This window comes from Mustela erminea, chromosome 5 (assembly GCF_009829155.1).
Source record: "Mustela erminea isolate mMusErm1 chromosome 5, mMusErm1.Pri, whole genome shotgun sequence".
NCBI lineage: Eukaryota > Metazoa > Chordata > Mammalia > Carnivora > Mustelidae > Mustela > Mustela erminea.
Window position 1 is genome coordinate 138,769,969 of NC_045618.1, and position 25,289 is coordinate 138,795,257.

The 25,289-nt window shown below is 52.8% G+C and overlaps 1 protein-coding gene across 1 annotated transcript in view; it reads left to right on the forward strand.

Annotated features, from left to right (window-relative positions):
- C5H14orf132 (chromosome 5 C14orf132 homolog) overlaps positions 1 to 24,504 on the forward strand; it is a 46,089-nt gene extending 21,585 nt beyond the window's left edge. The window contains exon 2 of the mRNA XM_032345185.1: positions 22,186 to 24,504. Coding sequence (XP_032201076.1) covers positions 22,186 to 22,410 — 225 coding nt within the window. The 3' untranslated portion in view covers positions 22,411 to 24,504. The remainder of the gene's footprint in view (positions 1 to 22,185) is intronic.
- The last annotated feature ends 785 nt before the right edge of the window (positions 24,505 to 25,289 follow it).

Genomic DNA, 25,289 nt, shown 5'->3' on the forward strand with positions numbered 1-25,289 from the left:
ACAATGGGACACACTTTGCATCGACAGGACAGATGTTAACGGGGGGCCAGGAAGACTGGCCTTCACGGAGTTCCATGCTGTGGCCCAACATCTATTATGTGGGGGAGGGGAGGCTCTGGGACACAGCTGGCTGCTGGTGGCCAGGCCGAGGGCAACTGGTAGCTTACTCATCTCCCACTGCCATGCCAAGCCCACCTGTCAGATGCAGAAGGAAGTGCAAGATATTGCTTAACCTGGGAGCCCCTAATGGGATCGGGTGTTTCTTAACACACAAACACCTGGGGTATCAGGGTGGCTCAGTGAGTTAAGCCTCTGCTTTCAGCTCAGGTCATGGTCTCAGGGTCCTGAGATCGAGACCCACATCGGGCTCTCTGCTCAGCAGAGAGCCTGCTTCTCCCCCTCTCTTTGCCTACCTCTCTGCCTACTTGTGATCTCTCTCTCTCTCTCTTTCAAATAAATAAAATCTTAAACAGACACACACACACACACACACACACACACACACACACACACCTGTCTGCAAATTCCTACAGTGTCACCAACCCATCTCTCCTAGACCACTGCGCCTCTGACCGGGTGGGTGCCTTGAGTCCCCTCCTGACCCTTCCCTTCGTGGCTTACTTGCTGCAGACTCTTGAGTTGCCAGAAACATTGAGCTCGAACTCCAGAGTTTGCAAATGTTCGTTACAGAGCATGCATCACCTTAAAGTAATAAAAATAAAGACACTGTCACCATGACCTCCAACTACTATTACGACTAGTAACATTAAGGAATAAGGTAGCTTATTAAATTATTACCCACCTTAACACCATGTGCTGGGCACTGAGCTTAAGAGCTTTACACCTGTTGTCCCAGGAAGTGCTCACGGCTCCCCAGTGAGGGTGTTCTCGTTAGTCTCTGTGCAGATGTGAAGAGGAAGGCTTAGGGAGGGTGAGCGATGGGTCCCCGGTCACACAGCTCCCTGGTGGCCACATCAGACAGTGGACAGACAGGGATGGCCCAGCTCCCAAAACTGCGCTTCTCCCCGTGGGAGTAGCAGGGGTGTGGTATGACTTGTTGTCACCGGGCCTAAGTGTTGTCACCCTGTGTTACCGTCCATAAGCTCACTCGGGGAGCCACCTGCCCTTATTCAGGTGTTTGCTGAGCAGCAAAGGCGCCACCAGGAGAGCCCCGTGCGATTGCTGGGGCTGGGTGTGGGGGACACCTGCTAACAGCAGGAAGTAGGGTCCGGGTGTGTGCGTGTGTTGAGTTTACTGTATTTTCTTTCTGGTAGAACACGCTAGTGACCCTAAGACCAGTACATAAGAGATGATGCCTTTGGCTGAGAGATATTTATTTCTGTAAAGATTTTATTTATTTGAGAGAGAGAGAGAGAGCAGGAGTTGGGGGGAGGAGCAGAGGGAAAGGCAGAGGGAGAGTTGTGTGGGGCGGGAGCTCAGTGTGGGGCTCCATCCCAGGACCCTGAGATCACGACCTGAGCCCCCCAGGTGCCCCTGGCTGAGCAGGGTTTAAAGAAATAAACACATCAGCATCATCCTCAAGGGGATGTTATTCTGATGCTCGGTTTTCTCTCTTGGTAACCACGTCCCACCCTAATAAGGAGTTAATCCACGTCTGTGGGGAGAAATCCTCTAGCCACCGGCCCCGAGCCTTGGCATGTTTTGAAGTCGAAGCCCTTGCCGTCAACTCTGTTATCTGCTCTCAGCTTTTCTCAGAAAGTCACTGTGCTTATCACGTGCCCGCAGGAGGCGCCCACGGTCTCTGAAGCTGCCCTCCCCCAGCCCAGTCCGGCAGCTGGGCTGATGTCCCCTGGCGCAGAGGAAGAGGGTGGGCTCCGGATGAAGTAGGGGTCCGTGGCCGCAGGGGCAGTGGCCTGAGCCCACAGCGACGGTGCCACGAGCATCACAGCTGCTGACTGCTCCCAGCCAGGAAGGGAGGACGGAGGGAAGAAGGGAAGCAGGGAGGGAAAGAGGAAGGAAGAAAACCCAAAGGACTAGTGGGTCTCTATTAAAGATCTCTCCTTTTTTCCTCTTCTTTCTTCGCTGCCTTTCGCAAAAGCAGACATTGATTTTATAGCCCCCCGCGTGCATCTCTACGCTAATCCTTTGCAACACTGGGACTGTCATTATCACTTAGAAAGGAGGCATTTTTCCAAGTCTTCTAGGAGAAAATGCCTCCTCCCCAGTGCCCTGCCCGCCGCTGGTAACGATCGGGTATCCTCAAGACCGCTTTTCTGAGTGGTTTCCTTGCCAGACCACCCAGAGGGGAGGCCCACATCCCTTTTCCAAACTTTCCAGCTGAAACTGGAGCGGGGTTTTTCAACAGAGGATCGAAGCACTTTCTTTGTTCCTGGGCTGTTCAAGCACATCCTTCCTGGGGCGCCCGGAGCCTTGTTAGCCCTAAATACTCTTGAGGAGAATATAGCCTTGTTTCTGAGACGATTTCTCTCCAACAGGCAGGTTTCCTGCGGAGCATAATACAGACTTGATTTAGCCCAGACAAGCCTGGGAGCATATAGTGAGGACCTACTGTGTGCACTCGGGATCAAAGGTGACAACTCGGGTCTTCCCAGTCCTGAGTCATAAAACAAACATCAGTACATGGTAAAATGGTAAGACTGTGACTTTCATCCCATTGCAGAAAAAATCATTTCATCAGACCCTTGCAAAATCTCTGGAAGGCGGAGGAGGCCAGGTTCATGGTGTGTCTGTTTGGGGTTTGGAGGCTGAGACCAGGAAGGTTATTTTGTTTAGGCCCCTGCTGATTTGCAGCTGTGAGTTAACTCTCCACTCTCCTCGGCCCTGGCCAAGCCCCCGCTGGCGGATGGCTGCGCTCAGGACCAGGCTGTGAAGGGTAATGTCAGCGGCAGAGGAATCCTGCTCTTTAAAAGCACTCTTGACCTGAGGAGCAGGACTCTGAGGTCCTCTCGAGGAATCACGAGAGTCCTAGCCCAGTCTCTCTTTGCTTTTCTGGCACTTGGCTTTTTCCACGCTGGGACCCTGCTTCCGTGCCAGCTCCGAGGACCAGCCTTTCTCTCTGGCAGGGATTGCCCAGGGCTCCAGCCTCCTTTATTTCTCGGGCCCTGTTTTCTTTACGACACATGGGCTGGATTTCTCGCCCATGGACATGCAGGGGGCTGTGACGTGGCTTCATGAACACGGATGGGGGAGATTCTTTTTCTAGCTTCCAACCCAGCAGGGTTTGCAGAAGCACCTGTGAGTGCAGGGATGCCTGGAGAGCTCAGTCATTTTAAGTGTCCGACTTCTGATTTTGGCTCAGGTCATGATCTCAGGGTCCTGGGATGGAGCCCTGCATCAGGTTCCTTGCTCAGCACGGAGTCTGCTTGGGATTCTTTCCCTTTCCCCGTCCCTCTGGCCCTCCCCCTGCTCTCTCTCTCTCTCTTTCTCTCTCAAATAAATCTTTTTTTTTAATAAATTTTTTTTTAAGATTTTATTTATTTATTTATTTATTTGACACAGAGCAAGGGAGAGGGAGAGAGTGAGAGCAAGCATAAGCAGGGGAATGGCAGGCTGGAGAGAAGCAGGCTCCCCGCTGAGCAGGGAGCCCCATGCAGAGCTCGATCCCAGGACCCTGGGATGGTGACCTGAGCTGAAGGCTGAGGCTTAACTGACTGAGCCACTAAAGTACCTAAATCTTAAATGAACAAATGAAAAAAAAAGAAACACCAGTGAGTGTACATCACGTGTTCTGAGCCAGCTTGGATCAACAATGGCCAGCTTCCTGACACGGTAACTGCGGGCAGCAAAAGATGGGGAGAGATTGCGTCTCACCAGCTCCCGCTCCCCGTGTCAGCAAGTAGTGGGCGAACAATGACCCCGTCTGCCCACGGGTTTTCTGTACATCTATTAGGACCTACCTCAAGGGACACCCCTGCATGGAGACCTTCTGGAAGCTTCCTAGGACACTTGTGTCCCGTCTCTTCTCCTGTTGACACAGGTGTCCCTGTGGAGGAGGGGCACGGCCCATTCACCAGGACCATCATCACTGGGAGGAGACCAGTGTACTAAAAACATTCCCCTGGAGGTCCCGATAGTCCTCCCAGTGGAGAGTGCCTGGGCTTCTGTTCTTGTCCTTTGTCTCCTGCCACAGTGACTACTGAAAATGATTTTGTGGTGCAGAGGAAGGGAGATAAAAAAAAAATGACCCAGATATTTTTCTTATGGCGATAGTCATCTTCCACTTAATGGCAAGAATACTTTCAAATGATGTCTTTCCTCACCTTTAAAAGGAAGGAAGGAAGGAAGGAAGGAAGGAAGGAAGGAAGGAAAGAAGGAAGGAAAGAAAGAAAGAAAGAAAGAAAGAAAGAAAGAAAGAGAGAGAGAGAGAGAGAGAGAGAAAGAAAGAAAGAAAGAAAGGAAGGAAGGAAGGAAGGAAGGAAGAAAAGAAAAGAAAAGAAAAGAAAAGAAAAGAAAAGAAAAGAAAAAAGATCCCAAAGCCTCGGGGTAGGGAGGTAATCACGGGTAGGTCCTGGCCCTGCCTCCCTTCCCTCTAGGGCATTTGCCCTCGCAGACTCGAGTGATGCTCTGTTCCAATTAATTTCATTTGTTAGTTCTGTTCTCTACCCTCTCTCCCGCTCCTCCCCCTCTCTTTTCCTTCCTTTCTCCCTCTTCCTCCAAAGTAAAGAGCACATGGTTTCTCTCCTTACACTTCTGGCTTCCAGCCAGTCCCCCTGGCACGTAGTAGCTGCTTTGTCCGGCCGGTGAATGAATGACCAGTTGAACTAACAAATTTCCCAGCCTTCGCCCCAAGGCCTTGATAGTCCACTGCGCCAGGGAAAGGGAGTTTAGTATGGTCAGGAGGACGTGGGCGCACACAGGGGACTAGTCCCACTATTGAATCATCCCAAACATATTCGTGAATGAGTTGGGACAGAATAAGTACTAACCTAAGACATCTTTGGCCCACTATTTCCTAGGGGGAAAACTTTAAAACTCCTTATTGTTTTGGTTGTGCTCAACTGTTCACACCCAGTGATAGTGACAGGAGCTTTTCGAAGCTGAACCAACAGAGGCGGGATGGCCCTGCCACCCCAGGAAGCCCGGGCCGTAGAAAGGCTAGTAGGTGCCACCAGGGAGGACAGCAGCATCCCCACCAGGTCTTGGCTGCTTCTCCCCCAGGTTCTCAGCCAGTGTCTTCAAAATAAGCATTGCCCCCCTGATTCTCACGGAGGACCATGGACGCACCATGGAGGACAGGGTCCTGGGAGCCCTGGAGCCCCGCCGCCTGACATTTCTGTCCCCCAAGGCAAGCGTTCCCTCCATTACTGGTAATCGGAGTTGATGTGTGTTCTGACCAAGCCAGCATTTTCTCCTGCTGTGTTGTACTGAGTTTCTATGGCAACGGTTTCAAAAGTGGTGAATTTGCTTTTTCCTTTTAATTCAGTAGTGCTCTGAGCCTTGCCAAAAATATCCTTGTTTTCCTGGGTCCTAGGTTTTTCCTGGGTCTATACGTGTTTAGTTACAAGTAGAACCTTATGCATCCTACAGATATCGTCTCAAATAGCACAAGGTACAGCCACCGATCAAGCAGGTTCTTTTAAATAAAATGTTCTGTGCGAGTTGACATGCTAGACACTGGGAATCCAAAGGGAGATTAGACTCTGTTCTTATTCTGAGGAAGCTCATATTCCCTAAGAAAGATAGATCAGAACTCAGCTAATTGTAATACAATTTACTATAATGTGACTTAACGATGTACTATGATGTAATCTTAGTTCACAGCTATATACAATGTAATCTAAGATAACATCACACACTGCAACAAACTAACATAATGTTAGGATACAGCCGACTGGAATATAATGTAACATTATGTAATGTCACATCATTCAAGTGCACAGCTAACCATAATATAAAGTGACATAACATGTTAGTGCACTGCGAGCTATAACAATGTAATACAACATAACATCACCTAATGTAACAGAGTACAATGATATAATAAATATCATGTAAAGTCATAAATCTAAGACGATGTATTGAAAGATCTATCGGTTGTAGGAACAAAGTTTTATGGGAACCCAGCAGAGAAAGCCGTAATGCAGCCTAGAGCAACGACAAGAGTGAGGCATTGGCACGTGTGGGTTTTGATTCCTGGTCGGTCACTTGGAACTGTGCAAGCTCAGGGAAATGACTACATCCCTCTGAGCCCCCAGTCACCCACCTCCTGCTGGGCTGGGGCGAGATGGAGGCTGTACCATAGAGTGACAGCATCCAGAGCAGCCCCTTTTGGTGAATTCCTGCTCATTCCCTCTGATCGGCTCCGGAGAGGCTCAGGAGAGGCTCAGGAGAGGACCCGCAGGCAGTGGACAGCAGTCCAGTCCAGCATGAAGCAGAGGCGGCCGCCTGAGCAGCGAGGGGGCTGGGTGGAAACACCCAGCACATCCGGTCGGGGGGTGGGGGGCAGGCAGTGTGGTCCCTGAGGGTGTGGGATCCGACCCATCGCCACCCCTGGCTGCTGAAGGAGATTGATGTCACAGTGCTCCTCAAGGAGGCACTGAAATGAACACAGATGTCACTCTAGAAGCTCCCTGTGTGTGCTCAGTGCTAGTCCTGATGTCACGGTGCCCTGTCACCTTGGTGAGTCCCCAGTGTCACCTCTGCCTTCCTGGCCTATTTAGACACCCCACAAGAGAAGGAAGTATCCACTGGCTCATGGAGGTGTCCAATAACCTCCCCATCTCCTTTCGCTCTGTGCCTCCCTTTCTTCCCCTGCCCGCAGGCATGGGGACAGTACCCAGCTCATGGAGCTGTTGGTGACAAAATGCGATTGTGTCCTAAAAGGACCCAACACGTCCCGGGTGCAGAGCAGGCTCTCCATAAATATTAGCTTTTATTTTTATTTCCTAAGCTGTTTTTCATTAGCAACTCTTCAGCACGTGAACAGGAGCCAACTCGAATGGCAAGTGTTGGCATCGGGTGGCTGCATTGCCCTTGACCAGAGCCGACAAGAAGGAAGACAGAGCCAGGTGGGTGACTGGCTGTGTGGGGTCGATTTGATGAAAGAGCAGAACTGCCTTTTTCCTTGTGCTCTTCCAACAGATTAGCCAAGTTGGAGGCCAGTTCTCTGTAGGACAGCATCCCAGAGTAGCTTGGGGCTGGTGACTTCGTGACAGGGCTCTTGGGGGGTTGGGGTGTAGGCGGGATGCCCAGGGGAGTGTTCGTAGGCAGGATGCCTGAAGCTTGCGGCCAGCGGTCGGGGTCGGGGGCCTCACTGCCGAGGCTGGTGTGGACTTGGGTCTGTAGCCTCAACATCTGTAGAAGGAGGCAGAGCCCCTTGCTGATACCCTCTTGGGGAGGAGAAATGGAATTCCCACTTCTGAAAGAGACCGAAGCAGGATCCGATTGCACTCTCCATTTCTGCCTCCAGGGGAGCAAGCGTGCGGCTGGTGGCCGGAGCACAGCCGGCTGGCACGGCTCGTGGAGAGGGTGAGCAGGACGCAGGCGCGTTCCTCAGCAGAGCCCATCCGTCGGGCTTCTGTGCAAGGTTTCTGTCCACTGACACCTTGCTGCCTTTACACCTTCTGTTCCAGCCGCTGAGCACGGGGACACAGTTTCCATAAGAATCATCCTGTAATACTGCTGTGAACCCCCTGATACTCAGACTATTGATTTCCATAAGAATCATCCTGGAATGTTGCCAGGAACCCTGTAATAGGCATTTTGAATTCAACGTCGGGAATGTCTAACCTATCGAAGCCTTGGTTTTACCGTCTCTAAGATGGGGAAATCCCACCTCCCTGAGAGGCAGTCTGTCTAACTAGGGCAAGTATGGGACAGTCAAGGAGCAAGGTAACATGAGAGGGACACGTGGTGTCCCCCATGGGGCCAGGGCAACTTGCCTGGGGAGGTGGGTGGCCTTTGAAGGTTTCAGCCCCCTTCACTGTCCTCAAAGTCCCGGGGCTCAGAGGCTGATGACTGACCACGGCTTCGTGAATCAGGCGCGAGGTGGAGGTCAAGGGCACTAAGGATGTTGAGCTGAGCTCTGTGAAATGCTGCCTCTCTTACGTTGTAGGAGGTGTAAATGTTAATCGTTTAGAGGGAAAGGCTCTCTTTATTTGGGAGGCCGTCTTGTGCCATGCTGATCTGTGTTCTCACAACCTGGAGTTGATATGGGGTCCTTGGCACAAACCCCTCATTGAGGAGAAGTCTTCACACCTGTGCTCATTAGCATTTCTTCCAGCACATTCCCAGGTCCCAGGGAGGAATCTCACAGAGCCAGATGGAGTCCTGCTTCCACTTAAGACCCCATGCCCCAGAGCCCCGCTCTCAGGATGGGAGTCGACTTCAGTACTGAGCCAGGACGATTGGCCCACAGGCCACCTGGCACCCAAGCTGGGCTGGGAGCCCATGAGGCATGGGCCCTTTGACCAAAGAAGGGTTTTTCATGTGGAGGGCGCTCTGGGAGTCCTTCGAGGATTGTCCATTTACCTTGGTGATTAACTCTCAGTGCCCAGAACCCTACACTCTTCACCTGGTCATTTATTTTTAAAATAACTGGTTTCCCTGTTTGTGTCCCACGAAGCACGGACAGCTGCTGTTTTTTTGGGTCCCTGGAGAGGAACCCAGCCCACCTTGTCCTTCTGGGGCCATCCTCACTCGGCTCTCTGCACCACCGCAGCCTCTTTTGTCTCTCCCCCTGGGGAAGTCTTGGGCACATAAACTGGAAACCATATTTGCAGAAATGCCAGGACTCTGGGAGGAGGAGACATCCAGGGCTTGTTACTGGTGACGAGTAACCGGGAACCAGTAACCCGGGTTCCAAGTCTGAACTGGTGTGTGGATCACAAAGTTTCATGCCCCTGTGCGCGTGGATTCTCTTGTTCGTACATTCCCTCCCCCTCCTCTCTCTCACACATGTACTTCCAAGCTCACGTGCTCACGCTCACCTTCCAATTCCTGTCCTTGGCCAGCTGAGGAACTGACCCTGGGCAAAGTCCTTCCCTCTTCCCACAGGCAGATTCTGCGTCCTTTTTGGAAGGGGTCAGGAAGGCAAGCGCCCCAGCTGGGCCATTGGCCGTTCTGAAGGTCCAACCTGAAGCCGTGCCGGGGACTAAGCTGCCTGCCCTATATCCTGCTGTGACGCCCCCCTCAGGATGCCCCTGGGTCACCATATCTCCCCTCCATCCCTGCTGGCAGCCCCACAAGTGTGGGGTGATGATGGCCACATCAGGAGGCTCTTGTCTGCACGTTGCAGACGGGCGAGCTCACTCTGAGCCCTGCCTCGTGTGCCGGGAAAGGGAAGAACACCCCATAAGCTGTGGCTACTCCGAGTAGAGGTTCCATCTCAAACGTCATTGAAATCAAATCCGAGATTCCTGGGCAAGCTTAGTTGTTCCCTCCATCGTCTTAAAGGACAACTTTTGAAGTAGGACAGACACACAGGACCGTGTACAGCTTGATGGGTGTTTTTTACGGGAGCGCCCATAACCAGCGCCCCGATCAGAACAGCCAGCCTTCTGCCCGGAAACACCCTTGTCCCTCTTCCCAGGATTCACCCCTTCCAGCAGCAGCCAATGGCTGAATCGGACACCAGATACTAGCGTTGCCTGGTCATGACCTTTATAAAAATCAGGATTTCTCAGTCGACATGCTGTTGATATTGGACTGGATCACTCTGTGCTGTGGAGGGATGTCCCGGGCACTGTGGGATGGTCAGCCGCAGCCCTGGCCTCCACCCACTAGGTAGTCCGTAATGCGCCCTCCCCCTCGGGTGTGACAATCAAAACGGTCTCCAGACATCGCCGGAAGTCCCCAGGGGTGCAGAATTACTCCCAGTTGAGACCCGCTGAAATAAACGGGACCACAGAGTACGTTCTTATTTGAGTCTGGGTTTTTCGGGTCGTTCCGTTTGTGGTTCATGGTTCTCGTTGTGTAGGATTCCATTGTGTGAATACGCCACAGTCGACATACCCATTCTCCAGCTGATGGGCAACTGTGCTGTTTCCGGTTTGGGGCTCTTCGGAGTGATGCTGTACGGACAGGTGTGCACACGTGTTTTGGTGAACACGTATTTGCACGTGTGTTGGGTGTGCAATCTGCTTTGTGAGCTCTTTTGCTTCCTTTCCCTCCAGTGGCCACTGGCCTCCGTGCCTGCCTCCTAAAGGGGCTTCCTCACCAACCCCTTCGGCCTCCCCTGGACCTGGCGGCATAAACCTCAGTGTCCCAAGCTCCACCATCTGCTGCCGTCACTCCGCTGAAGTCATTGACACTCCCCACACAGCCCCGTGGGGACCCCCAGCCTTTGACCAACTGGCCACAGCCCGTGCCCTGCCTCCAGGTGGGGCTGGGGATGGGGGGAGGGGGAAGCCTGTGGACCCTGCCCTGTAGCCAGGCCTGGGAGGTGGCACCCCTCATATTTGGGGAGCTGTGCTCCATGCCTGTGGGAATGAAAGCCCCAAGCATCCAGAGGGAGACTAGCCCCAGGGGTCAGATGATGGATGGTAGCACGCGTGCGTGCGTGTGGATACACACCCCGCATCTTATGAACGCATTTCGCAGTGTTCTGGCAGTGGGGAGATGGCAGGAGAGCCACAAATAAAATGCTCTGAGAACCAAAGGAAGTTGAAACTTCAAGGGAAGGTTCCAGAAATAGTAGCTGGACCTGGAAAGTTGGGTGGCATTTTGGTACGCGGAGGTCTGGGATGGGCTTCCTGGTCTGGGAAAGGTGTGAGCGGCCACCAGGAGGCCAAACAGGCAGGGTGCTTAGTACTTCCTCAGGTCAGGGTCCTAAGCCCTCAGCCAGCCCATGGAGATATCACAGTGACTTCTGCCATGGACCACGTGGCTCAGTTTCCCTACCTGCCTTGGCCATACATGCAGGAAAATCCGGGGGCTGTGGAAAGAGTCCAGGCTTCAGGGCCCTATGCAGGTTAGAACCAGCCTCCCCAGCGTCCCCAGCCCAGTTCTGCAGGGGGAGCCTCAGCTCTGGCCTGCTGGTACAGTGGGAATGCCGGTGTTTCCCGCCCCTCCCACCTCCCCCCACCTCCCAGGGCGTGGAGAACACTGCATGGCTCCCATGGGCTGCAGAGACAGCGGTGGCCTTCGAGGTGTGCTGTAATTTCCTTTCCAACATACATCCTCTCCAGGCCGCACATACAGCTCTGTAAGTTCCCACAAATGCAGAGTCCTGGGACCGCAACCACAGTCCCCTCCCTCACCCCAAACACTTCCTGCCGCTGCCCTCCTGTTCACCCCGCACCCACGCCCGCTCCCGCCGTCACCCTGTCATTTCTCCCTCCTCCAGATCGCACGGGGATGGAATCACACAGCGCGAAGCCTGTTCTGTCTCACTTATTCACATGCTGGAGAGTCCCCCGCGCTGCTGTCTGGCAGGAGCTGATCTGTTTTGCGTGCTGACTAGTATTTTACTGCGTGATCCTATCGCCGTTTTTTGGTTTTGTTTTATTCTGTGCTGCTGAAAGACAATCTGCATTGCTTCCAGTTCGGGGTAGTTATGAATAAAGCTATTGTAAACATTTGCCCAGATTTTTCTGTGAGTGTACGTTTTCATTTTTTGGGGGAGCAAATACATGGGACCAAGATTTCCAAGTCGTTCGGCAAATCTATGCTTATGAGAAACTGCGAAATTTTCCAGAACGACTGTACCATTTTACTTTCCCACCTGCCTTATATTTGAGATCCATCTGGTCCACATTCTCACCAGAACTAAGTAATGATCTTTAAAAAAAAAAAAAAAAAAAAAAAAAGTGAGAAAGAAAAAGAAAAGAAAGAAAGAAAGAAAGAAAAAAAAGAAAAAGAAAAACTAACCATTATAATAGGTGTACAGTGGTATCTCGTGATGGTTTTATCTTGTATTTCCCTAATAATTGATGACGTTGAACAACTTTTCATGTGTTGTTCTGCCTTCTGCGTATCTTCTGTGCAGTGACCATTCAAAATTTTGCTCATTTCTCAAACTGTTTTCCTATTGTTGATTTTTCAGAGTTCTTTATATATTCTGGTTACAAGTCCCTTGTCAGATACATGATTTGTAAATATATTCTTCCAGTAGATGGTTTGTCTTTTCATTCTCTTATCAGTGCCTTTTGCAGAGGAGATGTTTCTAATTTTGATGAAATCTCGGTTACCAATGCTTTCTTGTATGTATTGCACTTTCGGTGTTGGATTTGAGAATTCTTTGCTTACCTAACTCAAGGTCACGGACATTCTTCTCTGTATTTTCCTATAAGTATTATACTTTTTCATTTTCATTTAGGTCTGTAATCCATTTTGAGTTAATTTTTGTGTAAAGCATGAGCGGGGGTATTGGGGGGTAATTTTTATATAAGAGATCAGGTTCCAGGGACATTTTTATTTATTTATCTTTTTGGCACATCGGTAACCAAGTGTTCTAGCATCATTAGTTGAAAAGTCTACCCTTTCTTCACTGAATTTCTTCTGAGATTTTTTTTTAAATTCAATTGACCATATTTATGTGAATCTAGCTCTGGATGCTGTGTTCTCTCTCATCGATCTGTGTATCTCTTGTGCAAATGCTACACTGTCTTCACCTTCCAATTGTTGATTGTTTGACTGTAGACAACCAATTGATTTGTTTAATAGTCTAGGTATGCTGTTAGCTTTAAGCTGTTTTTTGGTGATGGTTTTTGGTTTTTGTAGATGGTCTTGATCAGATTTAGGGAGTTCCCTTCTATTTGTAGCTTGCCAAGAATTTTTACCATGAGTCAATGTTTAATTTTGTCAAATGATTTTTCTGTGTCTATGGATACAATTATGTTTTGTTTCTTTTTACTTCTGTGAGGATAATGAATTACATTAACAGATCTTTGAATGTTGACCCAGGCAACAAAAAATACAGTATCTTTTTATGTATTGCTGGATTCGGTTCACTTGTATCTCTCATTTTATTTTTTGTCTACGTTTAATTAGGATATTGATCTTCCATTTTCTTTTCTTGTCATATCTCTGATTTTGGTAACAGGGTTGCGCTGGCTTTATTAACCTGATTTGGAAAACATTCCACAAAAAGAGTTAAAAAGTGACCTTCCTCCTTCTATTTTCTGGAAGAGATTGTGAGGAGTTGGTATTATTCTTCCTTGTGGGTCTGGTAGAATGAGTCAGTGAGACCATTTGGATATATCTTTTGTTCAGGAGATTTTTGCCCTGCCTTCTGCAAGTGGTGGTCCCAGCGTGGGTCTGTTGGTAACGGCACAGCGATGCTGTCCGACTCTGTCCAGCACGGGCCTCTCTCAGGGGTGCGTCTGGACTTATCCAGGGTTTCCTGAGGCTTCTTTGGGTCGCTCACATGCCTATATGGCACAGAGCGAGCCCAGAATGTGCACAGGTTCTGTGCAGAACTAGAGGATCCTTTCTGCGCTCTCTCCCCCTGGGATACTCCTTGGCTCCCAGGGACCTTCTTCCCTAACCCTCCAACTGGGAGTCTGTTGACTTTATTGCCCTTTGTGTGCCACTGGGCCTGAACCGTCAAGCTGCCCGCAGGGCAAAGCAGGAGACGAGAGAGCAAGCGAGTGAGAGAGGAGGGATAAGAACTAACTCCCCGACACATCTCCGACTGCAAGAGCCCTTTCTTCAGTTCCTCCAGCCAGAGAGAAGGGTTTTGCCTTACACTTTAGGTCCCCTGTCCCTGCCACTGCCCACCACTGCCACAGAAGAGCACCCAGCAACCGGGGCTGGCCCCAGGGCAGCCAGAGAGAGAAAAGAGAAAGAAATTAGGGATTCCCCCAGATTCTCTGGGTCCCGGGAGCCCCTCTTCCCTGCCCTCTGTCTACAAAGAGGGGGGGTCTCTAGGGCTTTAGCTGTCCACACTGGGAGACAGAGGGAGGACGCCGGGAAGCTCACCGCGCCTGCGTCTTCAAGGTGGGAAATGGAGAAAATCACAAAAGCCCCACGATGGTGAGGCCATGAGAGGGGAGCAGGCCTGGCTCTGTGCCCTCCAGCAATGACAGCGGGGATGATACTAACAACAGGGGCCCCGGGTGCTGGCTTCTTAGAGCCGGGACGTGGTACTCCACCCCCACGGCACCCTACAGAGTGGTCCCTGCGATCATCCTCCTTGGCCAGAAAGGAAACAGAGGCCTAGAGAGGGTCAGTCACTGGCTCAAGGCGCACAGCCAGAAAGGAACAGAACCAGGGCTCAGCCTTGTGCCTGATTCTTTGGTTCAAGGGATTAAAAAGAGCCTGCCCTCTTTCGTGCTGTGAGAACCCCGTGCTTGGTTCTCATCTCTGTTAAAGTGCGCTAAAAGCCGTTTTATGGCTGAGAGCTTATCTGTATTCCTTTTAAATGTTAAGCCCTTCAGGGTCTCCCCTGGGAACCCCTAGGGTCAGTCCAGCGCCTCCAGGTGCCCAGTAGGCCCTCGGTGTTTGTTGAATGACTAATAAATGGATGGATGGCGCTCCCAGGCTGTCCAGCCTTTATATTTGGACCACAGAGATCCCGCAAGAAGATAGTAAGGGAAGAAATTGGCTTTATAATGTTTGCAGGCCAGCCGGAGGCCTCCTGAATTTTCCAGGGAACGAGGTCACCCAGAGAGGCCTGGCTGCAGATGGCGGGCTCTGGAGAGACAGACCCGAGGGCGTGGCCCCTCGCACAAATTCTGAAATTGCAGCTTTTTCTCAGAGAGGCCGCACACAGAGTTGCCAGATTTAGCAAATAAAAATGCAGGAGGCCCAGTTAAATTTAAATGTCAGATCATTTTTCAGTAAGATTTTTTTCCTCTAAGTAGGTCCAGTGAAATACTTGGAATATACTTACATCAAAAAGTGGTTTTGTTATTGTTTCTCTGAAATTCAGATTGCACTGGGAGGGGGTGCGTTTCTTACCCAAGGGCCCTCACCATGCAACCCTCACTTGAGGACCGTCTACACCTGACCCTGGCTTTCTTAGAGTCTGGCGAGGGCTTCTGAGCCCCAAGCTTGGCCTTGGCCGTCACTCCTCTGAGCAGCTCCTTGGTAAGCGAGGCTCAGAGAGGGAAGCAGGGCCAGGTGTGTCAGCCGTTAAGAGGCACCAGAGTGTCCCCACCCACTGGAGAGGGGGACAGTATGGATGTTTCTATCCTCGTCTAAGTTTAGCTTTGAAATCCACAGTCCAGGAGAGGATCAGCTCCTATGTGTGGCTGAGATACTGCAGGCACCCTGTGGATGGACGGCCCTTGGGGGGAGAAGGGTCTGGTGGGAGCCAGCACGAGGCTAGCAAGCCCACTTCCCAGAGCCTCCAACAACAAACACCCATTGTCTCCGGTGTCCCCTCCCCTGAAGTGTGGGCATTATTTGGGGAACTTTTGCCAGAGCCATCTCTTTGAAGATTTTCCTTTGAAAGCATCTTCTGTTCCTTCCTCTGGAGAGGCCCAGCCTAGGGGAGATTTATCTTACCTCCCTCTTCTCGGCAGGAACAGATGGGCCCCCGGAGGCGAGCCTCCTCCCAGCAGCTCTGCTGTGTGCAGGGAGAGGGGGTTGGGGTGGAAACCATGTGAATTGCCACGGTTGGAACCTTGGGGTCCACACATCTACACTTTCCTGAAACCCCTCCACACCGTTCTGGTCTTCAGCACCGAGGGCCAGGGTCCCCCAGGGGAGCCGCCAGCCCGCAGTGGTGATCAGAACCCACCCTGTCTGTGACCCACTCCTGTTGTTTAAGCCTTGCTCTTCACATTAGAGGTTGAAAATACTGAAGAGTGCCCAGTGACCGGAAGAGACTCTTTCCAAGAGTTCATCCTGTTTGCTCATCTTTTCTTAGAGTAAAATGTTATGGGCAAAACCAGTCTCCTTTGCCCCCGCCCTTTTCCTCCGGGACAGGTGCACCGCGGAGTCTGGCCCCCACATTACCATCCTTGACTTCGCTTTTAGTGTCGGGGATGCTCTCTGAGTTTCTTTGGCGACTCCCGCTTCCCCACCTCCCACCGCAGACAGCGTTTTGCCACTCCTGGCAGCCCTCATCCAGGAGACAGTGTCTGGTATTTGCCCTTGGGTTTCCGGGGGAAACCTGAGCTTGGACAGGTTAGGAAGCGGGCCCGGATCACCCAGCTGGGAAGCGCTGGCTCAGCGCGCCTTTGGAATTCTTGGCTGATGGACCTGGAGTTCCTTTGCTCCCCTCTGACTTCTGAGCACCAGCTCTGTTCTGGGCCCTGGGGATGCTGCGGGAAACCAGGAGGGCTCCTGCTCTCCTGAAAGGTACCGTCAGGAAGCGCAGCCTTGATCAACAGCAAGGACCTTAAATGTTGACCTGTGCTGGTGTCCCCTCTTTAACAAGCCAACGGGCTTCTTTCTGACCAGGCCGGCTGGCTGTAACCACCTCCTCTGCTGGGGAAACGAGCTCCCCGCTCCTCCTGCCAACGCCCCACGCTGTGACTCAGCCTCAAATGCCCAGGATCTGGTTCTGCCTCCATGGGCCTCTCGCTTCTACGAGGTGGGAAGTGAGAAGTCTTCACCCCCAGATCTGCTCTGAGTTGAAACCTCATCCAAGGGTTCCACTCCCAGGGGGCCAGTGACCGCATCTGCCCACTGGCATGAGAAGGCCCGGTTGTCACCCAGTAGGGGAGGAGGGGCATCTCTAAGAGACCTTCCAGATGCTTCTCTCACCATCTGTCTCTGGGGTGACTCCAGCTACTGCCCGTCGCTCTGACCATGAGTCCTCCTGGTCAGCCGTTTCCAATTCTCCAAGAATGCAATTGAGGCTGATCTTTTTGTTTGTTGGTTTCTATTCATGAGATTTCACCATTTCAACTTGTTTTCACATCTATGGACACTTTGAATGTGGACTCTGTTTTACCAAGGGAAAAAAAAAAAATCAGAACAACCAAACATCTTAGACAGATGGATCAAATGACAGCACTGGCCAAACTTGGAGCTTCTCTCAGCCTGAACATAAGTTGGGGAGCAGGGGGGCGGTCTGTTGCACCTGCAAGAGAGTGCCTGATTAATGGATCGCATAAAATGCACATCTGGAAACGCCAGGGTCCCCCTTCCCTCCCTTCGACTTAAGCAGTTGGATAAGAGATGCATGCAAGCTCCTGGTTTTGAATTTCTGCAAAGACTGATAAAAGGAGAAAATGTGAGAAATTACTGAGTGACTGTCTTGGACCACATTTTATCACCTATGGTTTTATCTCCTCCTTGCAAGAATCCTGCTGGTTCCACTGAAGACAATGAATTATCTTCACTACTTATAGGCAAGTCAGTTGCAGGACCCACCAGCTTTACTATACAGATTCACCCCCAAGTCTTGAACTGGAACCCACCCTTGTCCCCACCCTCAGAGGGGCAGTATTGATCTGACAACAGCCGTGGTCCCTGGCACAGTGCCGAGCTCTTTGTTGTGGCAGATGCAGGGCAGAGGGGAGCTCGCTGTCTGGAGAACGCACTGTGCCCCCAAGGGGGTCTGTGGGACTGGGTTGATGGAGCAGAGCTTGTGGGAAGCCCTTCTGCTGACTTCAGGTCATTAGTTCCACAGGGTCAGGTTTGTCACCTTTTTTACATTAACAGTGGGGCCGAGAGAGCTTGAGGTGTGTAGGTCACAAGGCTTACTTTCCAGAGAGTTCCTTGTGTAGCGGAGACCAACCTCCAATTAGGTGAGCCTCTGGATAGGTTACCTGATGGGGCAAAGAGACTGTGCAGGTATGATTAAGGTTAAGGATCTTGAGATCAGGGGCGACTGGGTGGTGTGGTAGGTTAAGCACCTGACTCTTGGTTTTGGCTCAGGTCATGATCTCAGGGTGGAGAGATTGAGCCCCACCTCGGGCTCCATGCCCCGCGGGGAGTCTGCTTGAGATTCTCTCTCTCTCCCACGGCCTCTGCCCTCCCCCACCATGTGCTCTCTCTCCCTCTCTCAAATAAATACATCTTAAAAAAAAAAAACAATCTTGAGATCAGAGATGATCTTGGATTATCCAAGTGAGCCCAGGGGACTCACCAGGGTCCCCATACTGGGGCAGAGGGAGGGTCTGAGAGAGGCTGGAAGATAGCACAGTGCGGGCTTGCGAGACAGAGGAAGGAGCCACAGGCCAATGCGGGCGCCTTTGGAAGCCAGAGGAGGCAGCAGCACAGTGAACACCTGGGTGGCAGCCCCTGGAGACCCATGTCAGACCTCCGACCTCTGGGTCTGGAAGAGAATAAATGTGTGTCATCATTCGTGGCAACTCGCTAAGGCCACCACAGGATACTAACACGGGGACACCAACTACGTGCAGGGGAGCAGAGCACGGGAAGCAGCGCAGGGTGGACGGGTGCTGGGGCAGAGCCGGTGGGCGGCAGCGGCCCTGCGCAGGGTGGTGGCGGCAGGGCCATGTGCTCTGCTCTCTGGGGTTGCGCTTTCTTCCCTGCCAAGAAGCTCTGCCCAGTGTCCTCCTTTACCCCAGTGATTTGATGCAAATACCCAGAGAGACCGGCCCTACCCCAGAGAGAGGTGAGGGGGGCACAGGTCTCGCCCCAGGCCGCAGCGGGTCCCCCACACAGTGGAGTGGAAGGAGGGCCTCTGCCCAGAAACCCAGCAGGGCCCTGGCTGGGGGAGAGGGACGGAGAGGCGGCCACGGGCAGAGGGACTGGAACGTGGGTTCACTCTGGGGGGTCCAGCAGGCCCAGGGGAGGCAGCGGCAGACCAAGTCCAGGTGCATGGGGAGTCCTGGCCTGAGTCCCCCACTAAGATGCTACCAGCAGAGTTTCTGGGGCCTCACCACAGTCCTGCTTCCGCCGTGGGCTGCCAGAGGAAGACCCTAGAGAAGGGCAGGCTGTGGAGTGCCTGGAGCGCCGGCTGTGGTGGGGGCTGAGGAGAGGAACCCACTGCCCTCCGTGAACCCTGCAGGTGGCAGGTGGACATGTGGACCATCGGGAGAGGCCAGAGAGGCCGTTAGCCAACATAGGAGTGACAGCCCTTGAGTTGAGAGAGGCCATCATTCATCAGCAGCAGCCAGGTTTTTATTAGGCACCACTGTATGCCATACCTGTGCAATGCTCTTGGAACCCCATGAGGAGAATAAGCGGATCTGGTCCCACCTCCCGGAACTTCCAGGCCACTGGGGAAGCAGACAGGAGGAGATGTGTCTCCGAACGGGAGGCCGCGAGGTGAAGATGGGGCACATGGGAGGAAGGGGTCCCGGGCAGAGGACCATGGGCTGAGACCCAAAGCAGGAATGGGTTTCATGGGAAGGCCCTGGACTCAGAGGCTCCACCGCCCGCCCAGCCATGCCAGTCCCTCAGCCCCGCTCAGGCTGCCTGTGCCTGAGGAGGCTGTGACCCATCCCATCTGCGTCACCAGCTTGGGGCCAAGAGGGGGTCCTGGCTCGCTTCTTTAAACTCTTAATTGCACTTCTCGTAGGATGCATGTCAATTGGTCTTCTCACCTGTGTTCGTCCTGATAGCTACTCCCACGCACTAAACATGTTCATTGAACTCAACGTCTTAATTTAATATACGGCTAAACCGTGATAGACATGTAAGAAGGGACACACATACACATGCAGCGCCGGCCAGATCTTCACGCCGTGAGCATGCCCCGTGGGCTGCGGCCCCCCAGGCTGGACCTCGGCCGGTCCCGAGATCCCCAGGGGCCCTGCTGTCCCTACACCCCCAGGGTTGTAATAGCTGGCCGGTCCCCACCAGATAAAGGGCAGAGCCGTGTCGTGGACGAAATGTCGGGCTTCTCTGAGCGAGCCCAGAGAGGCTGCGCTTCTCGGCCGAGCAGGTGCTCTGCAGAGGCTGCTGGGATGTGGGTGGCCAAGCACAGAGCTGCCCGATGGTTCACGTTCCCCACACATGTGCTCCCTGTCTTGATCCCTCCCTGCTCCCCTCTGGTCTCTCTTTTTCCTCCCTGCTCTCATCCCCTTACTGGAGTGTGGACCCATCTGTCTTGCTCGCCGCTGTATCCAGAGTCTGGAAACCGGGAACCTAATCCATGCACCCTTCAAACTTATTTGTCAGAGGAATGGGGGAGTGAAGTGGCACCCGATTTGCTCCCCTGGGGTCCAAGACTTCCTGGGGACAGTGATCTTGACATCTCCAAGCCCCAACATGGAGTCCGAGCCCAGAGCGAGAAGCTCTCAACCCTGACTCCACCATGAATTCACCATGTAGCCTTGACCTCTGCCTACCGACCTGTGAAAGTGGGCCCTCCAACAGGAGAACTAAGTGGTGAGTCTTGAAATCTCTTGCACACCCCCTGGGTGTGGCCGGGCCTCCGTGTCGGTGGTAGTAAGGGCTCGGGAAGTGTGCAGAAGGAGAGCGTAACTGTTCACTGTTCATTCTCCCCGGTGCCATCCAAAACACACACCATGGGCCTAACAGATGCAGGGGCCAGCCCTGGAGACACCAGCCTCCGGGGCGTTCTGGAAGGGCCCAGAAGACCTAGAGCAGGAAAGGTCTCCTTGTGGCTGTATGGAGGGTCACCCCCTCCTTTGAGCTGCCCACGTCCCCACCCCCAGCCTGGAGCCTTTACTCCAACTTCTGGAGAGCGAACATGTGGCCACCCTTGTATGTGAGGCTTGGGAGTGAGAATCACTCTTCTGCGGAGCGTGTCCCTGTGCCCCAGAAGCTCTGAAGTGCTCATACCCATTGACTCAGAAGCTCCCTGCCCGGGAGTCTGCGGCAATAAAGACAAATGCACGTAGAAGCACATATGTACGCCCAAGTGCAGGGATAGCTAGGGTCTCAATCAGTGCATTATTTTTTTTAATTTTTTTATTATTAACATACAATGTATTATTTGCTTCAGGGGTACAGTCTGTGAATCATCAGTCTTACACAATTCATAGCACTCACCATAGCACAGACCCTCCCCAATGTCCATAACCCAGCCACCCCCTCCCTCCCGCCCATCTCCCCTCCAGCAGCCCACAGTTTGTTTCCTGAGATTAAGAGTCTCATGGTTTGTCTCCCTCTCTGGTTCCATCTTGCTTCATTTTTTCCTCTCTTCCCCTGTGATCCTCTGTCTTATTTCTTAAATTTCACCTATCAGGGAGATCATATGATAATTGTCTTTCTCTCGGCAAAATACCCTGTAATTCCATCCACGTCATTGCAAATGGCAAGATTTCATTCCTTTTGATGGCTGCATAGTATTCCACTGTGTGTATATACACCACATCTTCTTTATCCATTCATCTGTTGATGGACATTTAAGTTCTTTCCGCAGTTTGGTTATTGTGGACATTGCTGCTATAAATATTTGGGTGCACGGGCCCCTTTTTTCACTACATTTGTATCTTTGGGGGTAAATAACCAGTAGTGCGATTGCTGGGTCATAGGGTAGCTCTATTTTCAACTTTTTGAGGAAAGTCCATGCTGTTTTCCAGAGTGGCTGCACCAGCTTGCATTCCCACCAACAGGGTAGGAGGGTTCCCCTTTCTCCGCATCCTCGCCAGCATCTGCCATTTCCTGACTTGTTGATTTTAGCCATTCTGACTGCTTTATTTATTTATTTATTACTTCCTTACTTACTTATTTAATTTTTTCAAGATTTTATTTATTGATTTGACAGAAAGAGACACAGCGAGAGAGGAAACACAAACAGAGGCAGTGGGAGAGGGAGAAGCAGGCTTCCTGCCAAGCAGGGAGCCCGATGCGGGGCTCGATCACAGGACCTCGGGATCATGACCTGAGCCGAAGGCAGGTGCTTAACGACTGAGCCACCCAGGCGCCCTGGACTGGCTGAATAGTATACAATGGGTAAAATGGTGTTCTGATGGAATTTTTATACAGAACTTAATATAAAACCACGTGTTTGAACATGTTTTCTCTCTGTCTCTCTCACACACACATACGGACTCACACTGAAAAAAGTGCGAAAGAAAAATATCACCGTGTTAGCAGCCATTATCCTAAAACAGTGAGGCTGATTCTCACTTTTTCTTTTTCCTCTTTTATCTTTCCTTAATGGTCTGTGCTGAGTATCACGACTTTGCAAAGAGAAGAGGAAGGAAGCGTTTTATAACCCACGCTGGTGTGGAGGGACTGCCTACAGCTGTGGGCGAGCTGTGTGCCTTAACGTTTCCATCTGCAAAATGGGCATGAGGGCGTCTTCCTCCAAGCATTACCATCTCTATGACCTTTTGTAGCAGCACCATCCATGATAACAAACAGGAGAAGAGCCCGTGAGATGCTGTGTCCCAGCACCCGGTGGCTTGACCAGACCAGACCAGACCAGGCTCCTCTCCAGCCCCATATGCCCAGATTAATTCTCTCTTTCCCTCTCCGCAGCTGCCCATGATGGGAGGCGCCTTCATGGACTCGCCCAACGAAGACTTCAGCACGGAGTACTCCCTCTTTAACTCCTCCACCAACGTCCACGCGGCCTCCAGTGGCCAGGGCCAGCCGGAGGAGTCTCCGCGGTCCTCCAACGACGCAGTCCTGCTCTGGATTGCCATCATAGCGACCCTGGGGAACATTGTGGTGGTTGGGGTGGTGTACGCCTTCACCTTCTGAGGTTCGGGGCACCCACCAGCTCCGAGCCGGCTCAGCGCGTGCTGGGCTCACAGCAGGGCCAGGCTTTGCTGGGGACACTGGTGCTGTTGGCCTTTGGCTGGTCCCACCTTCTGGAACCAGGAGTTCTGACCACGCGCATGGCCTCTCCGGGGGCAGCGACCGTGCATCAGGAGTTCCCCCAAGCAGCCCCGATTTCCAGTGTTCTGGGCTGTCATCAAGCTGATCCAGAAGACAGGGGCGTGTGGCCTCCAGCCCCTGGAGGCACAATGGGGCAAAGCCTTTGCAAGGAGCCAAGTGGGGAATTTTTGAACCTATATTCCAAGAACGTAAGACCAGAGGAAATAGCCGGTTAGGTGTGAAATATGGACATGGTGGGACGATCGCTTGCTGGCAGTAAATACTCACGTATGTGTCTTGTTTTTATGCCAAGTTGCTGCACCTGGTGTGTGGGGTGCCCAGCAGGAGCTGCCCTCAGAACTGGAGTGTTTCCAGCCCAGCCGTGGTCTCCTACTCAGCCCTTTGGAATATGGGTGGTGTGACCTGGGCCATAGAATGTTCTTTGTTTGACTTGGACAGGGCACCTTTGTCACCAGACACTTGGCCCCTTTTGAGACCCAGATGGATCAGGAAATCCAAGGACAGGGGGGTGACTGGTGATGGGGTAGGATTTCCAGGGGTGGGGGGTTCTCGGCCGAACAGACCTACTCTTCTTTTTCAAAAAGGAAGAAGGACCTTCAGACTATAGTTGGGCAGAGCGGTCGAGTTCAGACCAGCTGCCAGCAGATGCTCTTTCCTCTCTGAGAACTTAGGGATTTTAGAGATGGTGGCCTCACGCCCACCTGATCTTCTGACAGTGGGAGGGAGAGGCACGATTTGCCCGATTTGCCAGGGATCACAGGGCACGTGACTGGCACTGTCAGAGCAGGGGGATGGGCCCCAGTGAAGCACTCCGTTAAGCAAATCCCTGCTTCTCAGCTGCCCTCGGGGAGAATGTCCAGAAGGTCTGGAAGCTGTTTGGGGTCAGGGGGTGCACAGGGTGCTCAGACACCTGCATTTTACACTGGGTCTGGCTCCCACATTCTCTTGCAGACCTGGATGTGCTCTGTCCGAGTCAGCCTCCTTAACCTTCCTCCAAGTCAGTGGCTATGGGGGGGGGGCGGTGTTGGGGGAGTGGGGGTGGTCTCTGGCCAGCAAGGAAGACTCCCGTGCAGACCAGCCCAGGATGGCATACCCTAGGGGATGGGGCAGCATGGGGAAGGACTTGCTCTACTTCTGTCCTTAGGAAAGGCTTCCGCCCGGTAGCCCCCTTCCCCAGATAGCTGCCCTGTGCCGAGCAGAGTGGGGGAAGCTTACACGCAGCCTCCCTCGCCGGCGGGCCAGGAGCAATACTGCCCTTGCTTTCTCCCTGTGCTGTGCAAAAGAGAATAAATGGTCCAAACTTCCCCTCAGTGGTGGGGAAACTTAAAAGACTGGATGGGAAGCCCTGGTGCTGTCTGGGACAATTGCAAAAAGGTGTCCTGTGTCCCTGTGGTCTCGGGAGACAGGGCTGTTCCTCATGACAGGCAAAGGGACATCTTAATTGTTCTGAGGCAGCCACTCGTCTGCGGGCTTGGTGCTGAGCTGCTGTGAAAACAGGATTAGCAGCCCAACCTCCAGACCACGCCCGCAGACGGCCGCCACCTCCTAGTAGTCGCGTCTGTCCCTGCAGCCGTGCACACATCCACCCACGAAGGCTTCAGCTCCAGTGGAAGCCATGAGTGCAGAGCTGGCGTGACCTTTGCAGAGAGGGAGAAGGGATGGGGGCCCTTCGGCCTGGGCTCCTTCTGGAATCACTGACAGGGCCGTGCTCTCGGCAGGACAAGGTCAGGGTGGCAGGGACAGGGGCTGGGCTGGGCTGGGTGGTCAGCCATTGCGTGCCGGTCATCCCAGATGCTTCTCGAGCAAACCCTTCCCTGTCTCAAGCTCCCCACGTGTGCCCCATGAGCGAGGGCTTTCTGAGACAGGTGTCCTCATGAGAACCCAAGGAGAAAGTCCAGAGCTGGGGTGGAAGGGACCAAGGTGATGCTTGGCATCTTTGTGGGGGTCAGTGCAACCCAGATATTCTGAGTCCTTACCTTCCGACCCTACATCCCCAACAGAGCCCTGTAGAGAGGGGGGTGACTGCTCTCTGCTCTGCAAATGGCCTGCGGTGATGGCCATCAGGGCTCTGGGGCTTCCGTGCGCTGTGACCGGGGAGGGGTGGAGCCTGTGGTCCCGGCTGAGAGCAGCCAGGACAGCCCCAGCGGGCCAGGGGTTCTCTGGGAAATTCTGGGCGCAGGGGGTCTCCCCCATGAAGGCTTTCTTTTCCCCTGGCATAAAGGCCAGTTAAATTCAACTCTCAAGGATTCTCGCTCTTGGGTCAGGGCCGCAGACACACAGCCTGGAGCTTAGGGCCCAGCTTGTCCAAACTCGGCATTGGGCAATTCTAGCGACCCGCTCAGGACCGGCTTCCAGCCAGAGGGGGCGCTGTGCTGTCCGTCCTGCCTTCCTCAGCTGAGCTCTGTGGCGGACGTTAGGTGACCGGCAGGAGGCGCTGTCTGAGCCTTGCGTCCAGGCGCCGTGCTAGACCCCCACGCGCACGGTTAATCCGTAGGATTACCTTACAGCATCGTTGCTCCAATACATGGAGAACCAGAAGCTCAGAGGAGCAGAGGAACTTGCCCAGGGCCGCACAGTGTGAATGTGACAAGCTGGGACTTGAGGCTGGACCCTCCGCCTCTAGAGGCAGCCTCTTTCCGCCACAACGTGCCACCTTCAGTGGCTGGGGTGGCACCTCCAGGCCTCATTTAGGCCAGGCTCTGGGTCTACAGAGGCCATTTCCCCAAGGTCCCATGTCATGG